This window comes from Octodon degus, unplaced genomic scaffold (assembly GCF_000260255.1).
Source record: "Octodon degus isolate 3935 unplaced genomic scaffold, OctDeg1.0 scaffold00077, whole genome shotgun sequence".
Taxonomy (NCBI): domain Eukaryota; kingdom Metazoa; phylum Chordata; class Mammalia; order Rodentia; family Octodontidae; genus Octodon; species Octodon degus.
The window spans coordinates 8,168,530-8,188,795 of record NW_004524653.1 but is presented as its reverse complement, the minus strand read 5'-3'; the positions used below and the strand labels follow the sequence as shown (position 1 = coordinate 8,188,795).

The 20,266-nt window shown below is 52.1% G+C and overlaps 1 protein-coding gene across 2 annotated transcripts in view; it reads right to left on the bottom strand.

Moving 5' to 3' along the window:
* Ptgis (prostaglandin I2 synthase) overlaps positions 1–18,856 on the bottom strand; it is a 39,430-nt gene extending 20,574 nt beyond the window's left edge. The window contains exons 1-5 of one of the 2 annotated variants that reach the window (XM_023720778.1): positions 18,776–18,856; positions 8,145–8,268; positions 6,176–6,354; positions 5,204–5,347; positions 2,118–2,269 (exon numbers count right to left, since the gene is read on the bottom strand). In XM_023720778.1, the coding sequence (XP_023576546.1) occupies positions 2,118–2,269; positions 5,204–5,347; positions 6,176–6,354; positions 8,145–8,174 (505 nt within the window). In that variant the 5' untranslated portion in view covers positions 8,175–8,268; positions 18,776–18,856. Of the gene's footprint in view, positions 1–2,117; positions 2,270–5,203; positions 5,348–6,175; positions 6,355–8,144; positions 8,269–18,064; positions 18,373–18,775 lie in introns of those variants that run through there. The other variant, XM_004636046.2, reaches the window with a different exon arrangement.
* Between the last annotated feature and the right edge of the window lie 1,410 nt (positions 18,857–20,266).

Genomic DNA, 20,266 nt, shown 5'->3' with positions numbered 1-20,266 from the left:
TGTCACTTATTTCCGAGGATTTTCCAGATACTGTATCAAATCAACTGCATAAAATATAGATAAAGATTTTACTTTTTTACCCAATCTTGTACCTATAGTTGGCTTTGTTTCTCTAACTGCATTGGCTGATACCTCTAAAGACATATGTTTGACAAGGAGAGAATGTACAGCTATTGTGTTAAGTTACAATAACAACAAAAAACAACACGCAGGGCCTAGGGAGATCGCTCAGTAGAATAAGTGCTTGCCTAGCAAGCGCAAGGGCCTGAGTTCAATCCCCAGTTCCACAAAACAAAAACAAAAACAAAAAACATGCAGAGAGCAGAGTCTGCACAATCCCTTTTCCTAAGCATGCACTGAGACACTCTAGGTTCGTATTCATATGTGTGTGCTTATTCGTCTGAACGTGCAAGCATCCTGCGCAGGAATACATGTCCCAGATGCTGGGAGTGGAGGAAGCAGTATTATTAGTTTATACTGGCTGTTCCTCTAAGTTGTTAGCCACAAAATTATGTTTATTTCACAATGTTCTTGGTTTTTAAAAACCCGTAGGTGAAGGAAATGGTGACGCGGTGTTCTGAGCACGGGAGGCGGTGCACGCACAAAGGCAGCGCTCAGCTGAAAGCGCCCTCTGCTCCCTGCCGCGGCGCCTTCGGACAGCCGCCTGGAGGACCATCCTACTGCACCTGCGGGCTCGCAGCTAAGGTCACAGGGAGAGCACAGAGACGCAGGTGTGGCCCTGGAGCCAGCAGGAGCCCAGAGTGTTTCCACCGCGCTCGCAGCTGTGCCTGCAGAGGAGGGACGCAGGAAGAAGTCACGTGCTGAAAGTCACCTGCAGCAGAGCGGAGCAGCGACTCGAACCCAGACCTCCGCGGTGAGCGTCTGAGACTCAAACACTCAGCTCGTCTCAGCCTTCTCAGGGCACTCGGCAGCATGATCTCCTAGGCTGGCCCGGGGACCTGGCATCCACTGCACTCAGGGGACCCAGGTCCTGGGTTACAGCACAGAAGACCCCAAGGGTATGCCTCATCCGGGGCGCCTGAGACGCGGGACTGGGAGATGGCGCCACCTACTGGTTTCCGTTGCCCCTGGGGGTGCATCAGCCCCGAAGCTGCTCCCTACCACCGATGCCCTCTGTAGCCAAGACAATGAATAAGGTGAGTTTTTCCAAACCAATGTGGAAATGGTCTCCTCATGGAGTTTACTCAAAGTGACAAAACAATTCTTCCAACATGATAAATAGACATTACAAAAGCAAACAGCTGGCAGCTAAAAGAAATGAGGACATACATGCACTGGGACACATATGGTGGAAATTATTAGAAAGCCTAGTAGCAAAAAACTGGGTGAACATTTTACCCACGTGAAATACTACACGGCAATGAAAAAGAACAGTCTATTAAGACATACAGCAACTTGCATGACTCTCACAGACATTAAATGGAATGAAAGAAGCCAGACTCACAAAAGCGGGAACACAGAAGGAAGTTGAGAACAAACAAAGCCACCTAGAGGTGAAAGAAACCAGTACTGTGGTCTCCTCAGGGGCTGAGCAGTGGCTGGGAAAGGGTACAACATGCTTAGACCCACACTCATCTGTGTGTATAGAATGTGGGGGCTTTTCCAAATAGAAAAGATACCTCAGTAAAAGTAAGTAAATAAAAAGCCTTGAAAACAATGAAGAAATGTGTAAGTGTGTGTGTGTGAATCTGTTTTGAGAAAACACTACCAGGATATACTCCAGGCAGTAACAATGCTTTTATCTCTGTGGAGGGTTGTGGTGCTTTGGAACCATGGAGAACTCTCTTATTAATCTCTCTGCTTTATTTCATATGCCCTGAAGTACATGTAAAGAAATTTAAAACAACATAAAACAAGATCACACACACACACACACACACACACACACACACACACACACACCCTACACAGACGGTACTGTAGATGCTGCGTTGGACCACGGCTCTCCCCAGCAGGCCCAGCTCTGGCCCAAGCCCTGCTCCTGTACAGCCCCACAGTGGGGGTGTCCTTCCTCCCGTGTGGCTTTGGTCTTCCTTCCTTGCAGACCCTTGGGGCTCCCTGTCGCCTGCTGCCTGTGCGGAGCCTGCAGCACTTACCTGCCGACACGGAGCCTCTAGCCAGCTTGGGGAGCAGCAGGTCAAGCTGCCGGAAGGTGTGGAAGACGTCAGCTGAGTGGCTGCGGTCCTCGGCCTGGCTCTCGGGGGTGCCTGGTGATGCCTCCACACCATACAGGGTCAGGAAGCCGGCTCTGGGGACAGCAGCAGCAGGTCAGGGTCCTTCTTGGAAACCTGCAGCCCACACCCCACGGTGGTCGAGAAACTTCTGTACTCATTCACCAGGGAACTCTGTGTGCTGCACGGTGCTGGGCTCGCAGCTGATGTCCAAGAATCCCCGTCCTTTGGGGCTGATGCTGCAGCCCAGGGAGATGCACAGCAAGGAGTAGGGGAGAGTTATAAGAGCAGGGATTGGTTCAGGAAGGGTGGGGTGGGGACAGGCACGAATGGCCTAGAGCAGAGCTCACTGGGAAACTGCAGGGTGAGAAGGAACACACATGGGAGGAGCGGGAGGGGGTCAAGAAAGAGCAAACAGCAAGTGCAAGCGCCCTGTGGCAGGGAGGAGCTGCAAGGGTTGATGGCACTGAGCAGGCTGGTGGGGCCGAAGCAGAGTGGGCAAGGGGGCTGTGGGATGCGGTTGGGAGCAGAGGTGAGGAGACGAGACGCCTGGAAAGGGTCAGGGGAGGCCTCCTGCAGGAGCCAGGGGTTGTGCTGAGGCCTGCAGGATAAGCGGGGGAGAGGCAAGGGAGGCAGGCAGGCAGGCAGCAGGCACAGGCCAAGCCTAGGCCTGGTTAGAGCGCTGGCCGGGACGCTGAGGCCGGTGGCTGGCCCACGCATTTCTGCCAGTGTGTACAGTGGAAATAAAAACAGCGAACTCAGGGGCCAGGAACTTTCAAGGTGCGGATGGAGGGATCTTCCCCAGCACCTCTGTATCAAAACATCCGGCTACACGGTAAGCACCTGCGCAAAAACACACACTACCCCTAGGTGGCGCTAGGCCCTACAAAGAAGCACCAAGCTGGGCCCAGCCAGCCGTTGGGGTGTCAGGAAGGCCTCTCCAAGGTCCTTGAGATGCAAGGTGAATGAGAAACCATGCAGATGAGGGGAACACAGTGCAAGGGCCCCGCGAGGGAGCGCGCCCAGCCTGCTCACGGGGCAGCCAGCAGGCCGCTGTGAAGGGAACTTCGGGATCTGTCTAGAACCGGGTGCGAGGGTCAGGCCCTGCCCTTCACGGGTCTGGGCGAATCTGCACCTCCGCCTCTGTGTCCCAGTGGTCCAGCTTGCCCATTCCCTCATCCCCCACCCTTTCTTTTCCAGGCCTGGGGATGAAACCCTGGGTGGCAAGCACCCACACAGACCCTGAACTATACCCACCTTAGCGTCCTTGTTATTTATTTTATTTTCAGACAGGCTCTTACTAAATTGCCCAGGATGGCCTTGAACTTGCAATCCTCTTGCCTTAGCTAGGATTACGGCCTTGCGCCGCTGCATCTAGCAACTGTCCATTCCCTTTCTGTTTAGGCTGCAGATGGCCACAAAGGCCCATAGGTGCAGAGGCTGGAGGCAGGAGCTCCGGGCCAGTAAAGAATGGACTAGACTCGCACTGGACTCCCCCTGCCCTAGGCCTGCCCTACCTGCTCCCCTCGCTCGCTCCCTGCCCTGCTCTGGGATCTAAGAGGCCAGAATCCACCAAGGAGTTTAAGGCCCTGGGACAAGTGGGAGCCCACTGCCATGAACTTGCTGGGAGCTTTTTACCGTCCCCCAGGACCCGTCCTACAATAATGGGGTCACCCAGACTATTTCCACCCATGCTGTGTCTGCCTCGTCTAGGCAGAGGACAAAAATGGGGACACACACACACACACACACACACACACGGGTATGGTTGAAAGGGAAGCTCTGGAGTGGGTCTCCCCCAGCCCCACAGGGGACTCAGCAAACGACTTAGGGTCTCAGCTGTCCCCTCTGTCAGATGAGGTATAGAAAGTGCCGGCTTCGAGGCACTGTTGTGAGCACTGCATCGCCCTGTGGTGTCTACACAGATGTACAGCAAGGTCAAGCGTGTGCGCGGGTGCGCATGCGCACACACCGCACCCACACCCTGGCACCTGGAACGGCTGCTCTCCGTGTATGCAGGCTTCCAGAGCCCTGATAGAAGCCGCTCAGTTACGGGCAGCACCCAAAGTCAAGACCTTGTCCTTAACTCACTGCTCTCTCTACCCCAGGCCGACCCCGGCCCTGCCACCGCCTACCGCCCACAGTTACCCACATTCCTGCCCTCTCTCAAACCCAGGTCCTCACTCCTTCCCTGGGTGAGTGACTACAGGGTCCTCCCTTCACCCAACTGCCACCCAGTTTCCTTGCAGTAACCAAAGAAAACCCCTTAATGTCATTCCCTCATGCTGACAGTGAGGCCCAAAGCCTTCCAGAGTCCAGGCTCAGTGAGACCTGGTTCTGCCAGTTTCTCTGACCTCATCCCCAGCTTGTCTCTGGGCTCACTCCCCTCCGTTCACACTGGCCCTCCTGTCGAGCTCCTTTCCACCCCTGGGCCTTTGCATCTGCCATTTCCTCTGCCAAGACTCTGGCCCCTTGGGCACCTTGGAGTTAGGCCTCAGCCCTGGGGTTGGACCTGAGAGCCTCCCTCCCTGGACAGTCTGGCGGAAAGGCCCCACTTGCAGTCACCCCCAGTGGATCCTCCCTCATGGTCACCACTCTCAAAGTAAGGACATCTGTTCCCTGATGCATCCCAAGAGCCCAGAGAAGCCCAGAGTGAGGCCAGGACAGGAGGGCACCCAGCCCTACTGAAGGAGGAAATACTTGTGCCACTTTTACTGTAAGGTTAGAAGCTCTGAGTGCAGGTCTAGGCCCTGAGCTGGCCTCCCAAACATCTTATCTTGCTAATGGGTAAAATCCGGATTTGGGAAACCACGGACCAAGGTAGCCCCTGGCCTTACTTGCTGCTCCTTCTCTGGATGCCCACAGGGCCTTTCCCAGCTCAGGGGCTGGGCCAGGAGAACCTGGGGCCCCAGCACACAGTGTCCTCCCTGTGCGGATTCTCTGGGCCGCATTCCAAAAGTGGCCGTTCCTGTGGCTAGGCACAGTCCAGTGTGGGCCCCCGCTGAGCTCACCTGAGCAGGGCACTGTAAGAGAACTCGAGCAGGCCCGCCTTCCGCCAGTCCCCGGCTGCCTCCGCAGGCTCGCCCAGCAGGACGGTGCAGAGGTTGGTGTACATGGCATCTGTGAGTGCCTGCAGGTCTCTGTGCTGCAGGGTCCTGAGGTGGGTGACAGAAGGGTGCAAGTTCAGGTCCCAGAAGGAAACATACACCCTCAGCCACTTCTCTCCCCACCTAGGGCCCCTTAGCTCATAGCGCCTGCTGGAAATGAGGACCAAGACACTCTGATTCTTACCATCACTATCAGCAACAAGACAGTTACTCTTAAGGTGAGCTAAGCATCAGACCTCACCGCACAGGCATAACAGTTACAGGTGGAGACACAGGAAGGCGGGGAGTGGACCTTGCCCTTGGCTGGCCGCACGCTGACGAGAGGCACAGCGGGACGGAGGCCCGGTCGCCCAACTCTAGTCTACACCCGCCTGGCTGGGGCAGTCAGTCCCTGCCTGGGGCACATTACTGGAAGAAAAGGAGCTAAGAAGTCAACTCCTCCCTGTAGCCCAGGGAGGCCCTGTTTAGAGAGCTAAGCATCCCCTGATGGAGGAATGCTAAAGAGACACGACTTCAGCTGTATGAACAAACATGAAGGGCTCAGCTTGGGCAGGGACCCTGTCTGGAGAGCGGCAGAAGCGAGCAGTCTCTCTGCCAAGTCCCCATGATGCTGGGCCAAACTTCAGGTGTGTTTTAAGGCCAAGAAACAGAACTTTTCTCCAAGGGGTGGATGGCCAGATGAGTAGACCAGGCAGCACATGGCCCATGACCAGCAGCGACTCCTGCTGGCAGCAGAATGAATTGCCGGTCTGTATGGGTGAGGGACTCCCCACTGGAAACAGTTTTTACAGTACAGCTGTTGTGGAGCCAGGCACGCCTGCCCCAGTCTTTGCACCACCCACCCAGCCACCCCCGAGACCAGCTCCAGCCACTCACAACTTCATCTTGGCCTTCTCATCACTGGGGTCATAATCGGGGAGCTGCACCTTGAAAATTCTCTCCATGAGGATGACAGCATAGGCCTGGAAATCCAGCTTGGTGCGCGGCTCCCACATCACCGTGTCGTAGGAGTGTGGGTCCAGGAGGACAGTGACATACCTGCCCCCCACCAACACCTGTAGGAAGGAGGGTCACATGAACCACAGCTGTGGTTTATACCTAAAATGTCCCCTAGTGTTCCCAGGTGGAACTTTGGGGGGTGACTTATATGGGCTCATTAAGGTAATAACTGTATTAGTCCACTGACTGGACTACTGAGGTTCTGGATATAGCTGGGTGGATTACTGACAGCAGAAGAACCACCTTGCATGTGAGAGGCACCAACCAATAGGCTTGGAGCCCGAATGGGATGAAAAGGGAAGGGGAGGCTCGCGACTGCTGCCTCTGGCCTGCCACACAGTGAACTGTTTTTCCTCTGCCGTGCTGCCCTGCCTTAGAACCAGGGAGGCTACGGACTGAAACCTCTACAAACTGTGAACTAAAATAAATTTTTCCTCCTTTAATTTGTAGGTGTCAGGTATTTTGTCCCAGCAACAAGGAAGTAACTAAGACAACCACACACTTCTCAGTGGTTGAAATATCTCACCTGCCAGGTGCTGCCCTAAAAGACTGAGCAGTATTTTTACCTACCTTCACCACCACCTAAGAGGCAGAAACCATCACTCACCTATGCAAAAGTGAGGTGAGGTGTCCCAGATTTCACCAGTGAGAAGTGGCAGAACTAGGGCGGGAATTCAATACTTTTTAAAGCAAAGCCACCTGTCCTGCAAGCACCCACCATGGTTGTCTTGGTTAGTTAGGGTCAAGTCTCTGCAGCCCAGACAGTCTGCACAGAGGGCAGTGAGTGGGTGGGTGCATGGATTTGTGTATAATGGATGGATGAATGGATGGATAGATGGATGGATGGGTGGATGGGTGGGTGGTTGGCTGGAAGGGTGGATGGATAAATAGGAAGGATAAATGAATGGATGGAAGGAAGGGAAAAAGAAAGGAACAGAAGGAAGGAGGGGGAAAAAGGAAGTAATGGAGGAGGGAGGGAGAATGCAAGGGTTAGTGCTAGTGGCTAGAATGTTAAATGAATAAATGGAAGGGCAGGTCAAGGAATCTACTGTTGGGTGAAGAGATGGATAAATGGGCAGCTGGAGGTTGCCTGGAAACATAATGCATGAAGAAGTATTGAGTACAAAGGAGGCAGGATGCTAAGGAGATAATGAGCAAAGAGGTTGGAGGATGAATGTGAGGTGGATGGAAGTTAGGAGGGCACATGGAAGCGGGGCTAATGGGTGATGGTGGCTGTTCGCGTGAATTCTGGGAGAAGGGACAGATGGCAGTACAAATAGATGCAGATTGAAGTCAGATACTGACTGGCTAGGTAGCTGATGTTGGTGGATGGAGGTAGATGGACAGAAAGATGGGTAAATAAATCCAGGAATGGAAGTTAGTGGGAATTGAATTTAGGGATGAAAGGTCAATAGGTGCTGGGGACATGAGTGTAAGAACTCTGGGTAAATTTCAGTAGGCAGAAGGATAAATGATGGATAAATAAGTGAATACATGGGGTGAATCAATGAAAAAAGACAGGTGAGGGGTGGTGGGAAGGCGCTGGGAGGATGCTGAGCGGAGGCAGGAGATGGGAAGATGAACCTTGGAGAGACCGAAGCTGCATGAATGGGTGAGGTCAGCCAAACGGCTGTATAAGTACCAGACATCGAATGACTATGTAACTCCATAATGTTGCAAGAGCTGAAGGGATAATTAAAATATGGAAGGCTGAGGAGCGCTGGGTGCACAGGTGGACAGAAAGTGGGCTGGCCCGGGTGTGCCAGGTGGGGGATGGCCTATGGCCAGGTGTTGGGAGGAGGCCAGCTGCTCGTTCCCTTCCCTCCAGAGGCAAGGAGGCACTTACAGTAAAGATGTCACCGTGCTTCTCCTTCATCCTAGTGAGGAAGCTGGCAGCATCTCTTCCAAACTCCAGAGCGTGGCCCAGCCAAGGAATGCTGCCCAGGTCCAGCGGAGGCTCACCAGGTCGCCTGCAGAAGCCACAGCACTTAGCACCACTTGGCAAAACAAGGCGGGGGGTTGGGGCCAGGGAGATAGCTCAGTAGAATAAGTGCTTGCCTGGTAAGCACAAGGGCCTGAGTTCAATCCCTGGTTCTGCAAAAAAACAAAAACAAGCAAACAAAAAAACAAAACAAGGCGGGGACAGAGTGCCACCAAGGGGGGGCTCCTGGAGGGGTGAAGGCAGGCTCCACCGACAAGGTGGCGGGCAGAGACGGTGATGGTGAGGGGGCAGCCTATGGGCACTGAGAAGAAGGCTTTCCAGGAACACAGCAGGTGCAGAGGCCCTGAAGTTGAGCTGTGTGTTCAGTAGGGAGCCAAGCTTGGCTGGACTAAAGATGGCAAGAGGAAGCCCTGGGCATTGAGGCCAGAGAGGTGATGGGGACAGGCCAGAGTCTCACAGGCAGCTGTGAGGACTTCAGATTTTTGCTTGAGTGGTGTAGGAGCCAGGGGAGATTTTTAGGCAGTGAAGGGACACGAGATGCCCGCTTGCTTGGCCTGAGGCCGGGAGGTCAGAACCAGCCGTGAGTGGAGAATGCAGCAGTAACACCCCGCTGACTTGGAAGGCAGACTCCTAGGGCAACCCCATGGCCACACCGGTGATGCTCCCTCAGTCAGTGACACACAGGCGGCTTTTCTCAGTGACCCTGAGAAAAACTGCTCTCCTTAAGAGACCTCACCCAACTGGTGAACCTTTTTTTACACTAATTCTTCTCTATGCTGGTTATTCATGTTCTGGATCTTTTTGCTTAGCTCTGCTGGATTTTTATAGGTGTCTTCTGCAGGATTGCTGATACGGTTTATTTGGCCCATTATCTACGTATGTCTTCCAAATGCCATATTGACCTGTTGTGTTATCCTTTTAGATACTCCAGGAGTGTGGCTCTTGGTTTTCACCCCTTTTATGCTCCAGGTCAGCTGTGGGAATGCTGGGAGTTCTGGGAGGCATCTGGCGTCCTTGTCTTCCCCTGTTTCTGTTGGATGTGTTGAGGCTTATGGGTCCTGGTAAGCTTTGTCACTAGGATTGAGACCACTTTAGCTCATGCCTACTCTTCTTCAGTGCCCTGCGTGTGTGGCTGAGTACTGGTCTTTGCCTCTGTCTGAGGATCCAGCGCCCTCCATTTCTGTGGGCAAAGAAGCTGTGGTGTGTGTGGCTTAGTACCCAGTTGTCCAGGAATGGGCCGCCATATTGTTAATGAGCCCAAGGAAGCCAAATATTGGCATCCAGAGAAAACCAACTGAAGGCATCAACTGTGTCACCTTGGTTACAGTAATAAAATCAGCAATAATAGCCCCAAAGACAAACTGAACACGGACAGACTCTAAGGAACGATAATGTGTCATCCTTGACCATAGGGAAGAGATCTACAATTACAGCTTGAACACAAACCAACCTATGATTGACCTACAGCAAGAGGGCTGAAGAGATAGCTCAGCAGCCTATGTGCCCACCTGGCAAGCACAAGGTCCTGAGTTTGATCCCCAGTACAAAAAAATATTGACCTACAGCAAATACCTACTAATTGGAACAACTTTACCCCCACTAACAATAGAACAATATTGAATAGTAATAGCAGGGGGCTTGCGGGCTAGCTCAGTTGTTTAAGCACCTGCTGGGGCAAATCCAGTCAGGTTCAGGGGACTGCAGTTCGATCCTCAGCTGAGCTCCGTGTGCCTTACCAGACCCGCCCTTAAGGCAGCCTGAGCCAGCAAAAAAAAAAAACAAACAAAAAAAAAAAATCCTTCTCAATTTTGGGTTAATCAAATAGCTCAGCGGATTAAAGTGCCTGCTTAGGTAGATATGGCGGCTGGTCCGGTCTTGCCATGCCAGCCCTGCCCCCAGGGTGCACTGAGACGGTGATTGAGACTGGGCGTGGTGGCGTGTGCCTGTAATCCCAACTTTTTGGAAGGCTAAACACAGGCAGATCACTGAGTCCAATCTATGTAGTGAGACCCCGTAGACCCTGTAGATCCCTACTAAAAAAAAAAAAAAAAAGAATAGTAATAACATAGAAGTAGCTAGCTACTTATCTAGAGATTCATGGTAGTCATACTAGAAAAGGTAGGGAAAGTGGGGAATCAGAGAACAAGAAAAGTAAAATGTGAAAAATTGGAGCCAGGGAGATAGCTCCATGGCATAAGTGCTGTCTGGTAAGTGCAAGGCCCTGAGTTCGATCTCCAGTACAAAAAACAAAAAAACAAAACAAAAAGAAACAGCACTTAATCAATGGGTAGGAGAAAAGAGAGAGTGGGAAATAAAGGAGTAAGAAGGAAACTGACTGAGAAAACAACCACAGGAAAGAATGAACAAGAAAAACAGCACATTACGGGAAATGAAAGTTAAGAGGCAGAGAAAGAAGGCGAAATGAGAAAGAGGAAAAAGAATAGAAACTAAAAAGAAAAACAAAACTAAAAAAAAGACAAAAAGACAAAAGGTGCTGGCACACTGTGTGGCCAGCGAGGGCCTGCTCACTTCCCAGAAGGGCAGCATGTAGGGGAGAACCTTGCTTGCTGGCTCTCGGGACAGAAGGAACATGGGTGCCCCCAGGCACTGTGAGGGGACCCAGGCTGACAGCAGGTGGGGACACGGGGCCTTGGTCCTCCTTCTGAAAGCCAGGTTCTCCTCTTGAGCTTCCCAGGGAAAGGCATCTGGCACCACCACCATATCAGAGCCAGGGGCACCACACCCAACGACCCCAATGACTTCTGGCCATGGCTGAGTGACTGACTGACTGCCTGCTGCAATATTTAGTGGTTTGTTCTGCAGAGGTAAATAACTGCTCTCCTCAGGCCCACAGCGCACAGATGAGGTCTTGCCCTGAGTCATGTCCCATCTTGTCCTTGTCACCCTATGAGGGAGGGACCATGAGCTAAGGAAGCCTTCATCAAGACCACAGAATGAAGCCAGGCATGGTGGCACACGCCTCTAATCCCAGCACTCAGGAGGCTGAGGCAGGAGGACCGCTGCAAGGTTGAGGGACCAACCTGAACTATATAGTGAGACCCTGTCTCAAAAATCAAAACAAAGCAAAACAAAATATCAGGGCCAGGGATATAGCTCAGCGGCACAGCACCAGCCTGGCAAATGTGAGGTCATGAGTTCAATTCCCAGGGGCGGGAGATATCACAGAAATGAAGCTCCAAGGCTCACAATGTGTAGACCTGGAACTCACAGAGGATCCCTGAAGTCTCTAAAAACAAGTTAGGACCCTGTCTTAGCCTTAGAATGATTGAAAATTGATAGGAAATTGACAGAGTTAGAAAACAGGTGCAAGGGAGCTGGAGGCTAGCTGGACAGTCTAAGCGCCTGCCTGGAAGCACAAGATCGAGGGTTCGATGCCTGGTACCACATGCCATGCCAACCACTGAAACCAGGCATGGTGGTGCACATCTGTAATCCCAGCACTGGGGAGGCTGAAACAGGAGGATCACTACAAGTCCGAGCTGCACAGTGAGACCCTGTACCAAATGAATAAATAAAAAGATGCTTAAAAAAGAAAACAGTTGCAAGAACTGGTCAAGAAAAACAGCGTAATATAGGAAGTGAAGGATAAGAGGCAGAGAAAAAAGATGAAAGGGGAAAGAGAAAAGAAAAGAAACCAGAGTCCCAGAAATGTAGAAAGCCCAGATGTCTGCTGAAGTGAACAAGAGGCTGAGGAACAGCTCAGAGCTAGAGCCAGTGCTCAGCACACAGGAGGCCCAGGGTCCACCCCAGGGCTACAGATGAATGAATGGATGGATGGATGGATGGATGGATGGATGGATGGACAGAATGAAAGGTGCTCAAAGGATTTGGATGCGCAATTCTTGAAAGTAAATACATAAACCACCCTTGAGGGCCAGCCAAATAGCTCAGTGGATTAAAGCACCTGCAAGCAGATGCAAGGGCGAGGGGTTTGTTCTCCAGGCCTGCCGTGCCGGCCCTGCCCCCCGGGGCACAGAGACAGCAGTTGAGACTGGGCATGGTGGCGCACACCTGTAATCCCAGCTCTTGGGAGGCTGTAAACAGGCAGATCACTAGAGTCTGATCTAGTAGTGAGACCCTGAACACCCTGTAGACCCTTCCCTAAAAATACAAAAATGAAAACTAAAAAATAAACCACCCATGAGCAGACAGAGATGCTCACCACCCTTCATCACTGCTGACACACAAATCAAAATGAGACTGAGGTGCCACTTTATGCCCACAAGGATGAGTGCAATAAAACACTTAAATGGAAAGTAAACATTACCCAGGATGTGGAGAAATTGGGACCTTCATTGGAGTGGAAAAGGGTGCGGTCTCTGTAATAACCAGTCTGGGTTTGTAAACACAGACTTACTCTGTGACCCAACAGGGCAGCCCTGGCACTGCAGACACGCGGTGGTGCAAGAGCTGGCACATGATCCCTGATGGCAGCATTACTCATAACACTGTCATCACAAAGTGAAATCAATCCAAACGCCCATTGACTGACTAACAGATGAACCAAATGTGGTATGTCCACGCCATGGAACGTTACTCAGTGATAAAAGGGAGTGAGCTTCTGATTCATGTTGCCACATGGCTGCCACGTGGCTGAACCGTGAAACCATCAGGCTACATGAATGAAACCAGACACGAGAGGCTGCACACTCTATGATTTCCTTTTAGAGAAATATCCAAAATTGGGGAAATCAACAGAGACAGAAAGTCTATCAGTGGTTGCCAGGGGAGCAGGGAGTGGCTACAAGCAGACACAAAGTTTCTGTGAAACAGGATGAAATTCTGCAATTTCATCTTGGTGGTGGTTGCTCAATCCTGTGAGCATGCTAAGAACTGCTGAACTGAATGCTTTCAAGGAGCACATTTTACGGTATGTGAACTACATTTCATTAAAGAAATAAATAAGGACAGGTGTGGTGGTGCACACCTGCAATCCCAGCACCTGGGAAGCTGAGGCAGGAGGATCGTTTTGTGAGTTTGAGACCAACCTGTGGTAAAAAGCGAGCTCAAGGCCTGCCTGCACTGCATAGTGAGACCCTGTCTCAAAATGACAAAACAAAAAAGGGAAGAAGTGTGATTGAGACAGTGGGGGGACGGAGCAAAGAAGGTAAGTAATCAAGGACAGCCTCTCCAAGAGGCTCCATGTGAGCAAGGACTGAAAGGATGAGAAGAGGCGCTCTGGAAAGGCGCCACAGATGGAAGAAGCAGCAGGTGCAGAAGTGCTGCGGTGGAGCACTCTGGACGAGGTGGTCAAGACAGAGGAGCTGGTGTAGCAGGGGTAGAGAATGGCCAGGTGAGACCTGAGCAAGGATGCTGGAGATGACCTAGAGGGCCTGAATGTCATGGTGAGAGTCTGGCTTCTAGGCCAAGTGTGAGGGCACTCGGTGGAGGATTTGAAACTGGACTCAGGAAGTGACTCCACAGACAGCTACGCTAGGTAGAAATTTTATAGGCAGTCACACAGGGGCAGGCACTCTAGGGAGTCAGTGCAGAAGATGGGAACACATTACAACTGGGGCTGGAGGTGCGTCTGTGAAAATCCAGGCCTCGGGATAAAGATGGAATGACCAGGCCTAATGCCTCTCCAATGGGATAAACACAAATAAATTGAAGATTGTACTATAACCGGGATCCCCTGGGCCAATGAAGTCTAGATAGACACCAGTCACTCCAGTGGGTGACCAGGACTTCCTGACTCATCTTATCCAAAAACAAATCCTTGTTCTTTCCATGTACACTTGTTACATGACCTGCTTCCCAACTGGACCAATATTACCCAATCAGCTATACTAGTAATCTTATTGGTTGATCAGGGTTTGGACCCACATTGGGCCCACCTTGCCATTTTGCTCTGTAAAGCTTCCCTTGAGAAGCGGGCTCTGTGGCAACCCACTTTCAGGTCCCCTCCGGTCTCCCAAGAGCTCTCTCTCTCTCTCTTTCTCTCTCAATACATTTTTCCTACTTTCAACTTCCATTGTTCCTTACAATTCATTCTTTGACTTCAGGGAACTTGAACTTGGGTATCTGACCTCTAGCAGGCTAAGAGTTCTGGGTTTTTTTTTCCCCCTATATCAGTATGACTATGCTTTTACAGGGTAGCAATAGAGAGAGGCAAGAGGAAGTAACGAGACAACAGAGCCTACTATGACTGCTCAGAAGGCCTAGCATCTGGGTCCCCCACTTCCAGAGCAGGAAGCGTCCATCCACACACAGCAGTTCAGGGGTCCATCCATCCCTCCCCTCCTTCTCCCTCCTTATCTGTCCCCCAGCATAACCCAAGGGGTGGGATGGGGTGGACAGGAGAGAACAGGTAGGCTTGAGGACTAGGGTTGCAGGAAGGTGGAGACAACCCAGAGAAGAAGATGGAGGACTTGAACTCACTTTGTAGCCCAGGGTGGCCTTGAACTCACAGCAATCTTCCTCCCTCAGCCTCCCTAGTGCTGGGATTATAGGCTTGCGCCACATCTGGCCCAGCCAAGCTTTCTGCTGGCTGAATGACAGCCTCTCTGGGCCTCAAGTGCCTGGCTTATAAAACAGGAGCAACAATACTGTGGACTTTCTCAGACTGTGAATGGGACAAAGTGAGTCATAGAGCACCTCAGAGAGTACCCAGCACTTGCAGCTTGGATGCCGTTAGGAAATAGGATCAAGAAGACTCCCAGGTGCATAGATTAAGCAGATTGAGTACCACCTACACCTCAGGCACTGGGTTTGGCATTTCCCACCTCTCCCTGCTTGGTAAGAAGAGCCAACTGCAGAGCCCTGACTGCAGGAAGCACCATGCTAAGCACTTCCCCCCACTAACACAATGCATCCTACCCAGACTGTGAGGAAGACACAGAATCTGACAGGCCCATTTTACAGAGGAGGAAACTGTGACAGAGTGGCTGAGTCACTTGCCCAAGGACCCACCATAGAGGAGCTGGGTTTCCATCCAGGAAAGTCAGGCTACACAGCCTAAGCTCTTGATACCTCAGGGGCTCCCAGGCCACCCCAGGGGACGCTGACATGCCACTTTGCAGATAGGGAAAGCAAGACAGAGCTCAGTGGTCGATCTACACATGGGCATGAAGGCTTTCCCTGAGGCATCTAAGGGTGAAGGCTTTCTCACCTGCCCTTTCTCCACTTTACTTGGCACTGCCCACCAAACCAAGTGTTATTCCTGGCAGCTGGCCTCTTTCCCCAGAAAAGTCCCAAGGTGGCGCAGACAAAAGCAGGAAGCGGGAGTCCAGGCACCCGGCCTGATGTGGCTGGCCGCTTCCCCTGGCCTGGCTCCTCATGCTACCCAGGTCCAGCCACATTCCAGTGTGACTCAGCCTGCGGCCAGCTGAGGCAAGAGGCTCTGTTTCAGAGCCTGCGGTCTCCAGCCTTGCCCGCTGACACTCTCACTTCTGGGACACTGCCAAGCCTGGTCTGGGAGCTAAGCGAGGCTGGCCCCCCTCCCTGCTCTTGCTCCCACAGAACTGTGGCCTGCTTACCTGATTCAGATGCAGGATACCCCTTCTGATTCTCCCTGGAGTTCTGACTCCCTGCAGGAACCTAGCTGTCTTTGCTCATTCAAAGACCCCTTGGCCTGCCTGAGTCTCTCCCCCACCAGACCCCTCAGCTGGGCTGAAGCCAACTCTGTTTCTGAGTAAACTACTTAGCTTCTTCTTCCCCAGGGTGCCTGACAGGCCACCAGGGGTGTCTACCTGCAATCAACAGAGAGTCACTTTTAGCTCTACCACACCTCCCCACATTGCCTCCTGCCACATAGAAAAAGCAGGGAGCCTTCTTGGTCTGGTTTCTGATTTCCAATTTTTGAAACAGACACAGATTTGTATCATTATCAATAGAAAGGAACGGCAGCAGAGGAAGCACAAGGGTAAGTGGAATGGGTGCAGGATGGAGGAGCATGGCGGGTAGGGGTACCGAGGCAGGCTTAGCCAGGGCTGGGTCTACCGTGGAGTCCTGGGAAGGTGTGGCCACATCTTCCAGTTCTTTTCAAGAAGCTTCTGCCTTGAGTTTTTACATATGGAGGCCCCCAATTTTCTCTCCTCACACTATCTGGTACAAACCAGATGTTAGATTAGGCTGCGGCCCACTGTAGACTGACCTCTGTCTGACCTGGTACCGGATGCTGGAATAAAGCAGATTTACTTGCAACCTAGAAATTCTGCATCCTATGGGGCCCAAATCAGCCCACAAGCCACAGGAACCCTTTCCCAGAATCCACAATCCCTCTCACTGCCTCCACCTTCCCCAGTGTGTCCCACAGGCCCAGAGATCACAGCATGTGTCTGGAACATTGATAGCACAGGAAAGGGCCAAAAAATCCATCAATAGGAACATAAATAAATGAGGTACAGGGACCCTGAAACCTCATTCCATCAAGTGATGGACTACAGAAGCTTCAAAGAACAGATTAGGTCTCCACACAGCAGCATGAACAAACGTCAAACCTGAAATCTGGAGAGAACAACAAAAACCGAAGTACATTCTGAAAACATGTCTACATAATGTTGGAAAGCCTGACGAGTTTAGAAAAATAACTCCTTGATCCGCAGAGAAACTGATTCCCCCCCCCCTTTTTTTCTCCAGGTGAATGTTTGAATCCATAGTTTTAAATTTCATCTGGGAAAAGTATACTGGAGAAATGAAGAAAATTACAGAGAGCTTATTATTTGACAAATCCACTAACATACTGTTTAAAAAATGAAAGTCTCCAATGTTTCTGGAATTTTCAGACACTAATGTAAATACAACACACACTATACTGACAAGTTCATACCTACGCATCTAGAGGAATTATTAAAACATCTGGGGGAAATTTTAAAAAAATAAAACATGTGGGGAAGCCGAGAAGAGATGCCAACCACAGGTGAGGCGCTGGTCTGGGGCATTCATGCAGAAGTTGATTAAGTACCCCTGAAGTTAAAGGTAATGATCAGCCTTGGAGTCTTAGTTTTGACAAATATACAACAAATATAACAAAGGGAGAAACAACCAGGGAGACGTCAGGCCTTTTTAGTATCTCGGCAACTTTTCTGTAAATTTCAAACTAGTCTGAAAAGCAAAGTACATTTAAAAAAATCTGTAAAGTTCTACCCAGAAGAGCATCGAGAGGCCCAGGAAAGGGGAGTGGACTTGAACCCAGATTGTGGGGCTTCAGTCTTGACTAGGACAGGATGAGTATTTGTGAAAAGTCAAATAGATCCTGCTATCCTCGTACAATTCAGATTAATTTTAAAACTGCTTTATTAAAAAGAAGAAAACCTACTGCAAGCACCCTGATTTTGATTGCGTTCCAGTTTTTCCTTGAGATTTCCCCGAGGCGCAGAAAAGCCTTTGGGACCATGGGCCTAGACAACTGCCCTGGGTCTCCCTTGTCCTACGGTGGAACCTCAGGCCTGGACGCCATACAAGCCTCAGTTTCTCCCCAAGCAAACGTTAATGCTGAGCCTATGGACCCCACTCAGGATTGCAGGACCCGTACTCCCGCAAGAGGTAGCTCCAGGACGCTGTGCCACCACCCCTGCCCCCCAGGCCTCTACTTACCCACCCACAATTCTCGGCCTGCGCAGGGGACACGGGGCACTGGTGGATGCGACCCTCCCCCCCAGGCACCTTCCTCCTGCTGGGGGCACCTTCCTCGGGAGACCCGGAGTGGTCAGCTCCGGGCACAGTGGGCACCAGTGTGCCTTAGGCGGCACGCAGCCCGCGCACCTGGAGCGGGCTCGGCGCACACCTGGATGTCTGGGGACCATGGCTGAGGAAGAGGTCGGGTCGGCGTCGGGGTCGGGGACCGGGGCGGGCGGACTCACCGTGCGCGCCGGCGGCTCAGTAGCAGCAGCAATAGCAGCAGAGCGGCCAGGAGGCCGAGGAGCGCTGCCCAGGACATGGCTGGGAGAGCAGAGGCGACGGGGAGGGCGTCCCGCGCGGGAGTGGAGAGGCTGCACTCGCAGCGGCTCGGGAGGGAGAGTGGGGTGGGTGGAGGCCGGGGGAGGGGTGTGGAGAGGGGAGGAGGAAGGACAGGGGCTCGGGCGGAGGGGGGAGGAGGATGGAGCCTGAGGGGGCGCGCGGTGGGCGCAGGGGGGCGCAGGGCAAGGGTGAAGAAGATACAATGGAGAGCGTGGAGACGCAAAGGGGCGACTGGGGGGGCTGGGGGCGGTGGGCAATGAAAGGGGAGGTGGAGAAAGCGAAGGGAGGAGAGGCCTCCCACTGCTTGGCTTCCTACTGGACCAACTCGCCAGCCCCCACCCTGGGCCTGCTGGAGACTCGGGAGCTTCCCCTCCCATGGGCCAGGCTCTGTGAGTCGGGGTTCTTCGTCAGCAGCAGGGACCTGGACCTCCTGGGCGCACAAGGGGGTCAAGCATCTCCTCACCAGGCTGTGATGAGTGCTGCCCCTGGCTCCCTGAGGACCTCCCTGGGGGATGGAGACAGGCTGTGTCCCACTGCCCCCTTTCCCATTTACACCTGGCAAGTTAAGCAGGTAGCTTATCCTGAGTCCAGCTCCTTCAAAGAGCCAAGCTTACCTCTGGTGGGGTCTTCAGGTACTGGAAGCCCTTGGCACAGGTAAGTTTTATGAAACAAGGGGCTGAACAGGACCCAGGACCCCGAGGTCCGACTCTGCGCTCCCTGGCCCTGTACTCACCCTGCTCCCTGGTACGCTTGCTGTGGTAGAGTCCAGTTTCCCCACCAAAGTCCAAAGGCTCCCAGCAGAACCTTGTCAGAACCAGTCAGGAAACTTGCTCACAGCCTGCCATAGCTCCTCACTCAGGCAAACTGACCTGCATGACCTGCCAGCCACTGACTGACTCAGTGTCCTCTGCACCTATCCAGGCCCCCTGCCCTCCCCAGAGGTGCCCCTCAGCATCATCGGAGATGTGAAGCCGGCACTCCTGGCTTTCTCCTGTTTGTTAGGGGAGGGTGACATCAACCCCTCCTGCCATCCTATTAGAGATTCAGTTTGTAAATAGCCCAGTGAGTCTTATGTGTCAATGATACAGGAAAAACATGGCTCCCGACCTGTTGGATATCAAATGTGCTGAGTTCAGGGTCTCTCCACATCCAAGGGTGAGGTTCCAAACCAAAGGAGGGAGTCATGCAAGTTGTATTGGAAATAAGGAAGAGAGTGAATTAATCCTGGCTTTGCAGAAAGGGTCCCAAGTGTGTTGTCACCAAGAACCTTTGCCAGGAGTAATGGGAGGAATCAATACAGCAAAGTCACAGCACAGGACCATGTGAGTCAGACCACAATCAACCTGTAGGATCACAAGTAGAGCTAATATTAATCCAATACAGCGATGTGTCACGTTAACAGGGGTACATGGAAGAACAAAGACATGTGTGTCTGGGCTGGGTCCAGATGTCCTGGTCGCCAGTCTGGACTTACTGTCCAAGCTGCTACTGCTCCTCCTGCTGACAGCTTACTTGCTGTTTATCTCATAAGGAGGCATGTGGCTCTGGCCATTGGTCTCCATCTTAGGCCTCCGGCTACAATCTGGTTGTGTTTTGTTTTATTTTGTTTTCTTTTTGCGGAACCAGGGATTGAACTCAGGCCCTTGCGCTTGCCAGGGAAGGGCATATTCTACTGAGCCATCTCCCCAGACCCTCCAGCTACCGTCTTGATGTCTTCATTATTTGTGCTGACCTTCATGAGGGCCCACGCCCTCTCTGACTGTATACTAATTTCTATCTAACTTAGTGTAACAGTCAGGGTTTTCCTAGAGGAACAGATATAAGACAAAATAGGGCCGGGGAGATAGCTCAGTGGCATAAGCACCTGCCTGGCAAGTGCAAGGTTTCAAGTTTGATCCCTGGTACTGCCAAAACAAAACAAAACAAAAAGACAAGGTACACAAGTATGTAAGACATTATACACAAGGTTGGCTTACAGTGGTCAGGCGCAGAGTCGGATGAGGAAGTGTACAGAGAGCATCTGCACAATGGAGACCAAAGGATACAGTCCAAGGTCTGGAGCCAACTGCAGTGTCCGTGCAAGTCTGTATCGGGACGCCGGTGTG